Here is an 11,685-nt window from a genome sequence, read left to right on the forward strand (position 1 = left end):
TTATAACATGAATGGATGACATGATTGATATGTCATGAATTTAAGGTATAATTTTAATATATAAATACATGTGCTGTAATATAATTATATTAATAACATCACATGAATATGTGACTATCACACACAAAAATGTAAGTGAAATTGTGTCAGTACTTATTTAATTAAGATTGCAGTAAATTAAATATTCTAGTAACTGGCGACATGCATATATTATATTACATGCGCAGGTAGAGGTGGTCCATGGATCATGCTTCTTTTACATTTCTAATTACTCTTCCCTACACATCCATAAGCACACATTTTCCCTATAATCAAGTGTCTCCCCACAAGCAATTGTAAGTTATTTCATTGCAGGAGGCTCCAATATGAACACCATTATGCAACTGTGGAAAATCTCCAACGACACAACCAAAATCCACCATTCCCACCGTGTCATCTGCAAACCAAGCTTCCATTTCATATGATGATGGGTTTGTCTCCGCCATGTTTACATCTCCCCACTTTAAGTCAGAGGTGCAAATCTCATCATGCTGCTCCACTGAAACCTGCCCGTCTGTCATGCTATTAGCATCATCAACATCCCCTATTTTCCCATCCTTCTTCACCTCCTCCTCATTCTCCAACTCTTCAAGCAAGTCCCAGAGAAGGGCTCCATCAACTTCTGTGACCTCAAAGTCTTCAAATTCATCTTTACCAAGAACAAGCTGCATGCTTTCTGATACATCATCAGAGGCCATGTATGACAGAAAATAAAGCTGTTAAAAAAGTGCACAAAATGGAGAAACAATTTTCGAAGGAAAAGAAGTGGAGTTTTTTAAGAGAACTTGGGTAAAAACCTTGGAATACAATATTGATTTATATAGTGATAAGGTAGGGCCCAAGTAGGCATATCGATTGCCATGTCAACTTGTCAAGGGCACAGATTACTGGCATCATGGGACATCTTGAAAATTACATGTACCTAATATTGCTAGAATTGGGTGTACACATATGGGGGACCAAGAAAGATTTGAAAAAAGCCAAATAATGAACTAGGTTTTGGAAAACTCTACCATATAGGACATCACATATGGCTCCTAACAAGACACATATAATGCACAAAAACCATATCTTTGATGAAAACCCAATCTTCCAAGCCTAGAAGGAAAAAGACTACAATTTTATTGGTAATTTGGTGTGTACCTCTCATGCACTTTTACCAAATTCAGATGAACCATTGAGTGTGCTTTTTTGGTCTCATTCAATTCTTTTGCTCATTGGGAGATGGAAAAAAAGGGCAATAGAAGGGGATGAGCAGCATGTGCAATGGTTGCTGGTCATTGTCATTGTGTTCAGTGCATGTGAATTCTGCACATGTTTTCATCTTGTTTTTAGGTATCTTTTTGGTGTCATTTTAGGCTTTTAGCTATCACGAGAGTACATGTACTTGTTGTTCCTGCACCATATAAAGTTTCATTTCAATTCTTTTTCTTTTTCTTTTTGTTGGGTTTGATTTCATCTGGCTAGCACAACAATTGTGAGTGGAACAATTGCCTTTTATTCTAAAATGTTTATTTCGATTTGATTATGAAATGAATTTTTGTGCCAATATTGGAAAGATTGATCAATATTTGGCAACTTGGTAGTTTGTGTAAGAAATTCTCATCTCTCTTGTAGTTTAGACTATCGCTTGTATTGTTTATATACATAGAGCTTCAATTGAGGGGACTCTCATAGGGGCACCCTTATAGGGCCCACCACACATTGTATTTCAATGATCCGAGCCATCTAGTTTTTAGATATTACATCAAAGATCATCTCTGCAAAAAATCACTTGAATCTGAAATCATTTGACAACTCAATTAAATAGTTGCTATTATAGTCTTTTCTTGAACTGTGTTCGTTTATTTTATTGGTCCCAACTAGATGCCTTAATGATTTTTAATTTGCTTTATTTTTTGCAAGAATGATCTATGAATGAAGACTTGAAAAGTAAACGGTTTGGACCGTTGAAAAAAAAAATTATAACGGACCCTAAAGAGTGTCCCTGAAATAAAATTAAGGGGTTCTTAGATATAGGTCAAAAACGATTAGCTGTCATTGGGTTTAGTCCACGCATTTTTGGTTTTAGATGTAGGTCCTTTGACTTTTATTACTCTTTTTATTGTGTCGATTTTACCATTTGAGGTACATAAGGAAAACATTGAAAAACTAAATTTACTAAATTATTTACTTGTAATTAAATTTCAAATTTTTTAAATTTGGAATTCTTTCATTGATAATATTTACCTAATATATGGGTAAAATACAAATTAATCAATTGAAGTAAAGGCCCACATATAATACTAATCAATTAGGCAAGCACCTACATTAAATTATGTACCTAACATAGGTAAATAGTGTTCTTATTAGCAATGAAAAAAATTTAGTGATAAATCGTGTTACCTATAAGTCATGAACATAAATTAGAATACTACGTATAAATTAGGAACATAAATTAGAAGACTACCTATAAGTCAGATACAAAAATAGACAAATAAAATTGTATGTTACCTATAAAAAAATGTACATAAAATACTATTATTCATTGTCTAAAATATGAAAAAACAAATATATATCTATGCAATAGGCAATATGACAATATACCTATACCATAGGATAATTTATCTATAAGAGTATATACCATACCTCTACCATAGGGTGAACAAAAATAAAAATAATGGCATATAAATTCTCATCTTATCATTTTAGACAATAGGGATATAATAGGAACAAAAAAATTTAAATACAAATCAGTTAAATACAAAAGTTTGAATCAACATGTCAAAGATGAAATGTAATCTACGCGGCAAACTAGTCAAAGGACTTGTATTAATAAACAATAATTCGAGGACTAGACCCAATTATTGGTTGGATTTTTGGACCTCTATCAACTTTTCTATAAAATTAATTATGGGATCCTTCAATAAAAGATGACTATATATATTCAAGAACAATGGTTGGTTAAAAAAACCCGCTAAACCAAAAAAACCGCTAGATTTAGTTCAGATTTTGACCAAAATTAAAATTAAAAGTTCAACCGAAGTATGAACATAAGAACAAGGCCAAGAGGAAGCAATAACATAAGAAACATGATCTAATAAACATTTACATTTTCCCAATAAATGCTAAAATAAATTATTTTCTACAACGATGTAGTTTTAACACAAACGAATCTTTATTTATATAAACTACACTACCAAAAAAAGAATGGATTTTTGTTATGGCAAATAATTGAAAAAACATGCCTCGTTCAGTGTTCTACCAGAAATATAGGTTGATTGGTTGCCAAACTAATGAGATCTGGAGTCAATCTGTAGAATGTGAAACACATTTTATTTCCTCTTATAGAAAGATCACATTTTATGAAACATCGGGGCAGAGGATACCAGAATTTCCTTCTATAGAAAGATCACATTTTATAAAAGATTGGGGCAGAGGATATATCAGATAGGGATATTGTTGTGACACGGACACTGTCCATCCTCCTTGCTAAAACATTTTATAGATCCGGAAATCAGGACGGAGTGCGTTTTGCTATTGACATGACATGATATTGATATGGACACCTTATCAATATCATATCGACAATCACTACTTAAATAAAGAACAGACGTCGAGAGGAACTCTAGCGCTTATTGTAGGGCATTACCCAATTTGAGGCTTTCAGTTTTAGCTCAAGTACTACTAATCCTGTGCTGGACAATTTCATAATTTGAAATTTGAATATCAATAAACCAATGCTCCTTATTGTATTGTGCCAAACAATTTGTATGGCATGTTTCTGGCCAAATCTGAATTGATTTTGATTAGTGGGATAAAGCCAGACCTCCAGTTATTTTAGTTTTCACAGATTTCAAAGTAATGATTTTTATTTTTAATTTTCTAAGGAGATTTATATTTATTTATTTTTTTGAAGAAATATACTTCTTTAAACAAAGTCATGCTGCATGCATGCAGATCTAGATGAGCTCATTTCATAGATCATAGATTACAAAACTTTGAAAATCCAAACGTCGTCGTTTGGAGGAAGTTGATCTTTCTATTGCGGAGTATTGCAATTATTCTTTTCCGCGTCAATTCAAGGGAGCTGTTATTAGCACTCTAAAAAGATAATTTTACACTATTGAAGCGCAATTTCTTCAGCTTCGTTTAACTGTTAATTATGTATATACAAATTTTATTAATTAAATTTTACCCTCGTCAGGGAAGTGCACAATGTCATCATACCTTCATTCATTTGATGCCTTTGAAAACAAGATATCGGAGTATCTAACCAAAACCAATTAGTACGTAATTGTGTCTAAAATATTAATGAGATGTGAAGGTTAAAATGTTGGAAACAATATAGTGGAGCATTTAATCAAAACAAGGTATTAATGAGATGTGAAGGTTAAAATGTCCGAGATGTGAAATTCGCAATAATAGAAGGAGCCAGGAGAGAGATTCTAGAAGATGCAGCTAGAATAGTGATCATTAATTACATAGAAATGTTCATTTTACTTGCATATATTTGTTTTGATTTTGATAATATGCTCTTTATCATACCTTTAAAAAGATGAACATCATGTTTAATCTTAAGCAAGCCTTGTTGTTGAAACCCAAATTCATGGGCTGACCTTCTGAGAAGTGCAACAATTCTTGGATGGCTGAGGAGCTTGATGGGTATCCATAGCTTCTCCATGTCTCCCATTTCTTTCCCCACCAGAATTGGGACATAACCTTTTCTAACCCTGTCTCTCTCCACTGTCTCACTGCAGCTTAAGCTCACATAGGCTGATGAGCAACAGCAGCTTCCCATTTTAATTAATTTCCAACCCTTCATTGAGTTTTGAGTTTTGAGCTTTTTGTGTTGCAATTGATACATGGTTTTTATAGCATGAAAAATATTAAAATAAAAGTAGAAAAATCATCCGAATTTCGACAAATTTTGATTGGTCAAATTTTTATAATGCATGATTCTTTGAAAATTTTAGATTCAATTCTATATTAGTTATTTGGTCGCTCCAACCAAATTTTTATAAAAATTTCATATTGTGAAGGCATGGATAGTCCTTTCTTTGATGGGGATGTTTGGATTAATCTTGAGATTTCCTGTTCATGTTTCATGCTTGCCTGGAAATTCAACCAACTGTACTAATTAATTCATAATTAGTTGAAGTATTTAGAGCACAGCTCACGCAAGAAATATCTTTGTGAATATTTTTCTAAATTAAACCGAGTTGTTTATTACTAAACAAAGGAAGTTCTGCAAAAGGATTACTTGCTTATCAAAATGTAGTGACTCGTGAAATGGATGTATTTGTTTTATGTTGACCCCTTCCATCAATTCACAACTAACCATGACTTTAAGTTCACACATTTAAGGGCCAGGGAACTGTAAACTAGGTTGGGTTCAGTCCGAATTTTTACGGGCCAGGCTCGGTTCAACTCAAGCCCAAATCTCTTTTCGAGATGCCATATTCCATTTTAGAGTCTACCTCACACAAAAAGTGAACTTTTTCGTTGGCGGACATGTACAATTATGTATCTATCGCTCTCATAAAGAGATGAGACTAATTGAATAATGATTTCACACTCATTGGTACTAGTGTGCTAAGTGTGGCGATACAAATATTTTTTATGGTCCCCTCAGAAAAAGTCTTCTGTTAGAACGTTTCTTGTCATCCCTGGATCATTTTAAAACACTGTTGGGCCCATGTTTTGTACGATATGGTAGATCAAGGAGCTGATGTCTGATAGAAGGGCATGAAGCTTGAAGCTTCTCTATCATTTATCAAGTTTCTGCAATTTCATGACACTTGTAAATAAGTTGATGTGCAACAAAGATAGCTACATGGTTCCTTAATCTTTTCCCTTTTTTTGTTGGAATTTTTAGCTACAAACACAGATCATCAACTTCAGCATCATCTCTGATGAAAGAAAGGTGAAAGCAACAATGTTGAATCTAACCACCACATGTGATGTGACCCATATAAATCATAACTTTGAGTCCCCAGCTATTAAACCTAATATTTCAGGGCAATAGGGCAACTGTGTACTTCAAGGGGCAAGATCAGCATTCCTCATAAATAAGCACCAACCAGAGCAGTTTCTCTGTTAGGAAGCCTTTAATGTGTCTTTAACACCTCTTAATTATGGGTCACATCCAGTGCCCAATCTTCATTCTCCCAATAATATGCAAGATAAACTTCTCAAAGAAACAATATGCAAGATAAAAGTTTTGTTGATAGATCTCTTTGCTTCGCAGACAAAGGTTAGGCCAGTAGGCCAGAGCAGTGAGCTCGCCTCACTTGCACTCAACTTCGAATTCCCCTTTCTGTAGATTAGATTAATTGTATTCAAAAGATAGAGCACTGTTTCTTCTCAAATCCATAACTATGTTTCCCAGATCAGAAGTTGTAATCCATAACTATGTCTTCTCAAACATCATTTGTGTCCCTAAATTTTGGGAGTTTTGAGTTTTCATTATGTTTGGCAGAAAAGGTTGTAAGTATTTGTACCTTACTTGGTACACTGCTAGATCATGTTGTCTTCACTTTATCAGGCTTGCAGGAAAATTTTTTTTTTTTTTTTTTATACCACCTTTTGATTTTTTGGTAACAAGGACTGCAGGAAGACCTTTCTCAGAAATGGAATGGAGAATTGAATGCAAGTTGCAGTATTGCAGATAATCTGACAAACTCCATCTACTACATTTATGGCATTATCAATACTAACAATCACACAAGCAACTCAACTGATTGACAAACTTTTCAACCATTTTTGGTGCCAATAAAGACTTGCCTTTTTAATGGTTTCATTCACTATTTACTCATTCCTTTTCATCAAAATTCTATGATTGCAGAAACCCAGGAACTCACTGAATTTACTGCAGCTCTGTGTTTAACCCCATTTTGGTTAAGCTTCCACCCCATAATGCTGGTACATGCTAAGCTTCCTACTGCCATTAAAAGCAGAACCCCCCACCAAACTTTCTCATTTATATATCCACATTTTCCATTATTCCATTAAATAAATCTGAAACTAGTATTTAGATTCCTTCTCCCACCAATCTATCATTCCCATCCAGTTGTGAGCTTGCTAGAACCTTATACCAGACACAAAACAATATGGCAAACTTGTACATTCCTTGGATTTTCTTAGTTCAAACACTAACACTATTTGCCAAATGCAGAGGTAAAGTTCCAGCAGTCATAGTGTTTGGAGATTCTTCTGTTGACTCAGGTAACAACAACTTCATTCCAACAATTGCCAGGAGCAACTTTCAGCCTTATGGTCAAGATTTTCCGGGAGGCCAACCCACGGGGCGGTTCTGCAACGGCCGAATTCCTTCTGACCTCATCTCTGATGGTCTAGGCCTTAAGCCAACCATACCTGCCTACTTGGATCCAATGTATAACATATCAGATTTTGCTACTGGTGTTTGCTTTGCTTCTGCAGGAACCGGCTATGATAACACAACTTCTGATGTTGCTGTAAGTGACCAATCAACTTCTAAAGTCTGCATCAATTAAACATGTTGAAGCTATATATCTCATCAAATTCTTTATGCTAACCAAATGCTACAAAAATGTTTACAATTATATCCTTATTTCAGCGTGTGATTCCACTGTGGAAGGAAGTGGAATACTACGAGGAATACCAGAAGAAATTAAAAGCCTATCTTGGAAATAAGAAGGCAAAAAAATTACTAAGTGATGCTTTATATTTGATTAGTATAGGAACAAATGACTTCCTTGAAAACTACTATACATTACCGGACCGACAATCCCAATTCACCGTGAAGCAGTACGAGAACTTCCTGATCAATCTTGCAGCAGATTTTGTGAAGAAACTATATGCTCTTGGGGCTCGGAGGATGTCCCTAGCAGGGCTTCCTCCAATGGGGTGTTTGCCCTTGGAAAGGACCACAAATATCATGGGACTGCATGCATGTGTGGAGGAACGCAACAATGTGGCTTTGGAGTTTAATCGGAAGTTGAAGGGGATGGTGGCAAAGCTGAACAATCAGCTTCCGGGGCTTGAGGCGGTATATGTAGATGTTTATTACATTTTCTTGCAAATCATAACAAGGCCTTCTGTTTTTGGTAAGTTTTTACTTGCATTTGATGATTGGTTGGTTCTATGACTTTAAAGTTCTAATTCTGAGCTTCCCTCAAAGAGAAGAGAGTCAAATTTCAAAACGTCAAAATTTTTAGTTTTAGTTTTTTAGTACACGCGATATTGTAAACTACATGGAACGGGGGATTTCACACGCACACACAACTAAGATATTCAAACCAAAGACCTTTGATTTGCAAGTCAATGTCCTTTTCTATTGGACTAGACCCCGTTCACAGAATTTTTTTGGTTCTAGGTTGCTTTAACTGATTTGAATTTGATTTCTCTATGTTTTTCCTTGTTCTTTAAGCTTGTCCAATTGACATTTTGGGTTTTAAAATGGTTCTCTTTTCGTTGACAGGATTGGAGGAAGCAAGAGTGGGATGCTGTGGCACCGGGAGATTTGAGATGAGTTTCCTATGTAATCCACATAATCCCTTTACGTGCCAAGACGCAAATAAGTATGTATTTTGGGATGCCTTCCATCCTTCAGAGAAAACCAATCAAATCATCTCAGATAATGCTCTTAAAACTTATTTAGCAAAGTTTCTTTGATGTTGTAAAATGTAATGTGCAACATTGAAGCAAATACAACGGGATCTCCCTTGTTAGTGGAATGAAATTTCAAAGACGACCAAACATCGAAGTTTGAAGGTTCCCCTTCATCTCTCTATTTCTTAGTCATCCACACTTGGGAACTCAGAGGATGTTACATAGGTTGGGAAGATCTTGCCACTTTCCAAATTATTTGGAGTGAACGATGAACAGATAGAATGAACAACGAACAGAAATAAAGCTATTGCAGACTCGAAGCAAAACATTTACCAAAAAGAAGCAAAAATAATCAGCCCCGGCTCTGCATCCTAGCTATCCTTCCATGCAGTTAGTTACCCATCTCTACACCAATCTCATTTCCACAAGTCAAAGACTAATAGGTTAAAGTTGCCCCGTTGCAGCTTCGTTACAGCAGCGAGAGCTGTACCTGGAAATTTGAGGCTCATATTTACATCTGAGATATAAAAGGTTCAGAATCTTCCTTACCCCTGACCTCTTGTCTTCTCCTCTGTGAATGCTGATGCTCCGACCATTCAACCCCTCCTCCTCCTGATACTTCACATATGATCCAAACCACTCATACATCCAAAGCTACCTCCTGCCGGTTTCACCATAACTTAAAACTTCCACATCGCATTTCGTCACTAAAAACAAACTGCAATCCTCCATTAGTTAACAAGGAAGGATCAACAGTAGCTACCAGCATCTATCTGGATTTAGCTAATTCCTTTTTGCAATTATTTGAAACCAAACTTACAAAGCTTTTACAAGATCCAACAAACAAAGAATATCAAGAACAAAAGACGCTAATATTTCGATCTCTATTCCTCCTTGAAGTTGCTTATTACAAACATGTCCAGAGTGCAACAGGTTGATGATGGATTACACTTGACATATATAATTAGAACGAACATTGATGTCATTGTGCATAGATCAAAAACACCAACAGTGACAACCATACAGCCTGTTATACACAATAGACACTTGCTTACCAGCCCTAAAATGAGTGCAACGAACCTGGCTTCAGCAACTATCTTATTTCACAGTATCATGAGCAAAGGCGAATCAAGCAGCCGCTGGCTCTGCAATTTGTCTGGCTTCGAGAGTCTTTTCGTATTCCTCGATGGATTTGAAGAGCTCGGAGAAGTTACCTTTCCCAAACCCACCACATCCACCCTTCTGGTGAACCTTCCCTTCCTCATCCTTAAGCATGCACCCTACTCTCTGAATGATCTCTACGAATATGGTTGGCCTGCCCGTTTTAATACAAGAACCAATTAACCCAATGTCATAAGATCAAGCAGGAAATTCTTTTAAGCATGAAGCTATCATTTTTCAAAAGCCCCAATTGCCTCATAATTAAAGACCATTTCTTTGACACAAAATTAACAATTTTAACAAAGAAAGAGCAGAGCAACCGTGATCAATTACCTATCTCCAACAGGCTTTGTGAAAATCTGAAGCAGAGTGCCCTGGTCGTCCCTGTCCACCAAAATCCCCAACTCCTCACACTCCTTGATCTGATCATCCGTCAACACGTCCCCAGCCCTCTTCTTCAAGTTCCTGTAATACGTCGGCGGCGGCGACGGCATGAATTGGAACCCTCCGATGCCGCTCCGGCTCCTCATCTCCCTCAGCGTCTTGAATATGTCTTCGCTGACCAGAGCCAGGTGCTGAACTCCAGCGCCTTCGTTGTGTTCCAAGTACGTCTGAATCTGACTCTTCCTCTTCGTCCCGTATACCGGCTCGTTCATCGGAAACAGAACCATCTCTTCGTTGTTCGCCAAAACGACGGAGTTTAGCCCGCTCTCGCTCGTCCCGACGTCCTCCGCCGTGAACTCGGCGAACTCGTGAAACCCGGTGAAGCCTTTCACGTACGACACCGCCGATTTCAGATCCTCCACGTTGCCTACGGCGTGGTCCAGACGGCGGAGCCCGAAGTCGAGAGGAAATGACGACGTCATGGCTTCGAATCCGGGGAGGAACCAGAGGTCCGGGTTCGAGTCCGAGACGTCACTAGAGTTCGAGTAGCTCACGTAGCGCAGAACAACATCGCCGTAGAGCTGGACCTCGGCGACGGTGACGCGGTTGCCGAGGAGGATCGGCGGGGCGGAGGGTTTGGCGCCGTGGGCGACGCTGGTGGTGAAGGCAGAAACGGCGTCATCGACTTGGATGGCGACGGCGCGGACTCCGAGGCCGTGGCGGGAGGAGAAGTCCCGGGAGGCAGAGTGGTCGAAGGTGGGGATGGAGGCGGTGGAGTTGTTGGGCCGGGTCGGATCATCGGTACTGGTCAGGGTGGGGGAGTACGGGGCGGTGAAGAGGAAGTTGAGGTCGCCGGAGCGGAGGAGGTAGGAGGCATGGGTTTGATTGCCTGTGGAGAGGTCTGATTTGGCTACCATGGGCATGCCGAGGCCCCACGAGAATCGGAGGGCGGAGTTGGTGGCGTCGGTGCACCAGAACTCGACGTGGTGGAACCGGTGGACCTTGAACCGGTCGGACCGGGGATTGGACCGAACGAAGTTGGAGAAGCCCACGAGGTTCAATTGGCTGTCGTTTTCCTGGCCCATGACGCTGCTTGCTGTCGTAGTGGCGGTCGCGGTGGTGGTGGTGGGGGGTGAACATAGGATCATATAGCAGTGACTGACAGTGGACTTGGAGAGGTAGGTGAGCTGACACGCGGCATGGGTGGAGTTATCTGATTGTCTTGACACGTGGGTGGATATGGGTGGTTGTACAGGGTGATGGTGGAACAGACGTGTGAGACTGGCCTTCATCCAGACAGTGATCAGTTCTGAGTCTGTCACTGAGAGGAAGGTTGTTGAGTGACGCAACTTGGGACCTGGAAGCAAGGGCACTTGCGCCACCACACAGGTCCCGTATATAGTATTGGGCTAGATATTTGTGCTTTCGGTCTATTAGTTTTCTGCTCTAAAAAAAAGTACTTTCTTCATTCAAAGCAATACAAAACATTTATTGATGGTGATTTTTAATTTTATAAATTTGATTTCT

The 11,685-nt window shown here is 38.4% G+C and overlaps 3 protein-coding genes across 3 annotated transcripts; 1 reads left to right on the forward strand and 2 right to left on the reverse strand.

Annotated features, from left to right (window-relative positions):
- Positions 1-71: 71 nt before the first annotated feature.
- LOC117621222 lies at positions 72-829 on the reverse strand. The gene has a single exon (XM_034351568.1). The coding sequence runs from the start codon at positions 735-737 to the stop codon at positions 312-314; it is 426 nt and encodes a 141-aa protein (XP_034207459.1). The 5' UTR covers positions 738-829; the 3' UTR covers positions 72-311.
- A 6,030-nt stretch (positions 830-6,859) lies between these two features.
- Positions 6,860-8,792, forward strand: LOC117621221 (GDSL esterase/lipase At2g42990-like). The gene is made up of 3 exons (XM_034351567.1): positions 6,860-7,496; positions 7,619-8,108; positions 8,483-8,792. Exons 1-3 carry the CDS (start codon positions 7,131-7,133, stop codon positions 8,674-8,676), a joined length of 1,050 nt encoding a protein of 349 aa, XP_034207458.1. The 5' UTR covers positions 6,860-7,130; the 3' UTR covers positions 8,677-8,792.
- On the reverse strand, positions 8,763-11,520 carry LOC117621220 (4-hydroxyphenylpyruvate dioxygenase). Its single transcript, XM_034351566.1, has 2 exons — positions 10,108-11,520; positions 8,763-9,928 (listed from the first exon to the last, which is right to left on the reverse strand). The coding sequence occupies exons 1-2, from the start codon at positions 11,448-11,450 to the stop codon at positions 9,742-9,744; spliced, it is 1,530 nt and encodes a 509-aa protein (XP_034207457.1). The 5' UTR covers positions 11,451-11,520; the 3' UTR covers positions 8,763-9,741.
- Positions 11,521-11,685: the final 165 nt, after the last annotated feature.

This window comes from Prunus dulcis, chromosome 3, assembly GCF_902201215.1.
Source record: "Prunus dulcis chromosome 3, ALMONDv2, whole genome shotgun sequence".
NCBI classification, from domain to species: Eukaryota; Viridiplantae; Streptophyta; class Magnoliopsida; order Rosales; family Rosaceae; genus Prunus; species Prunus dulcis.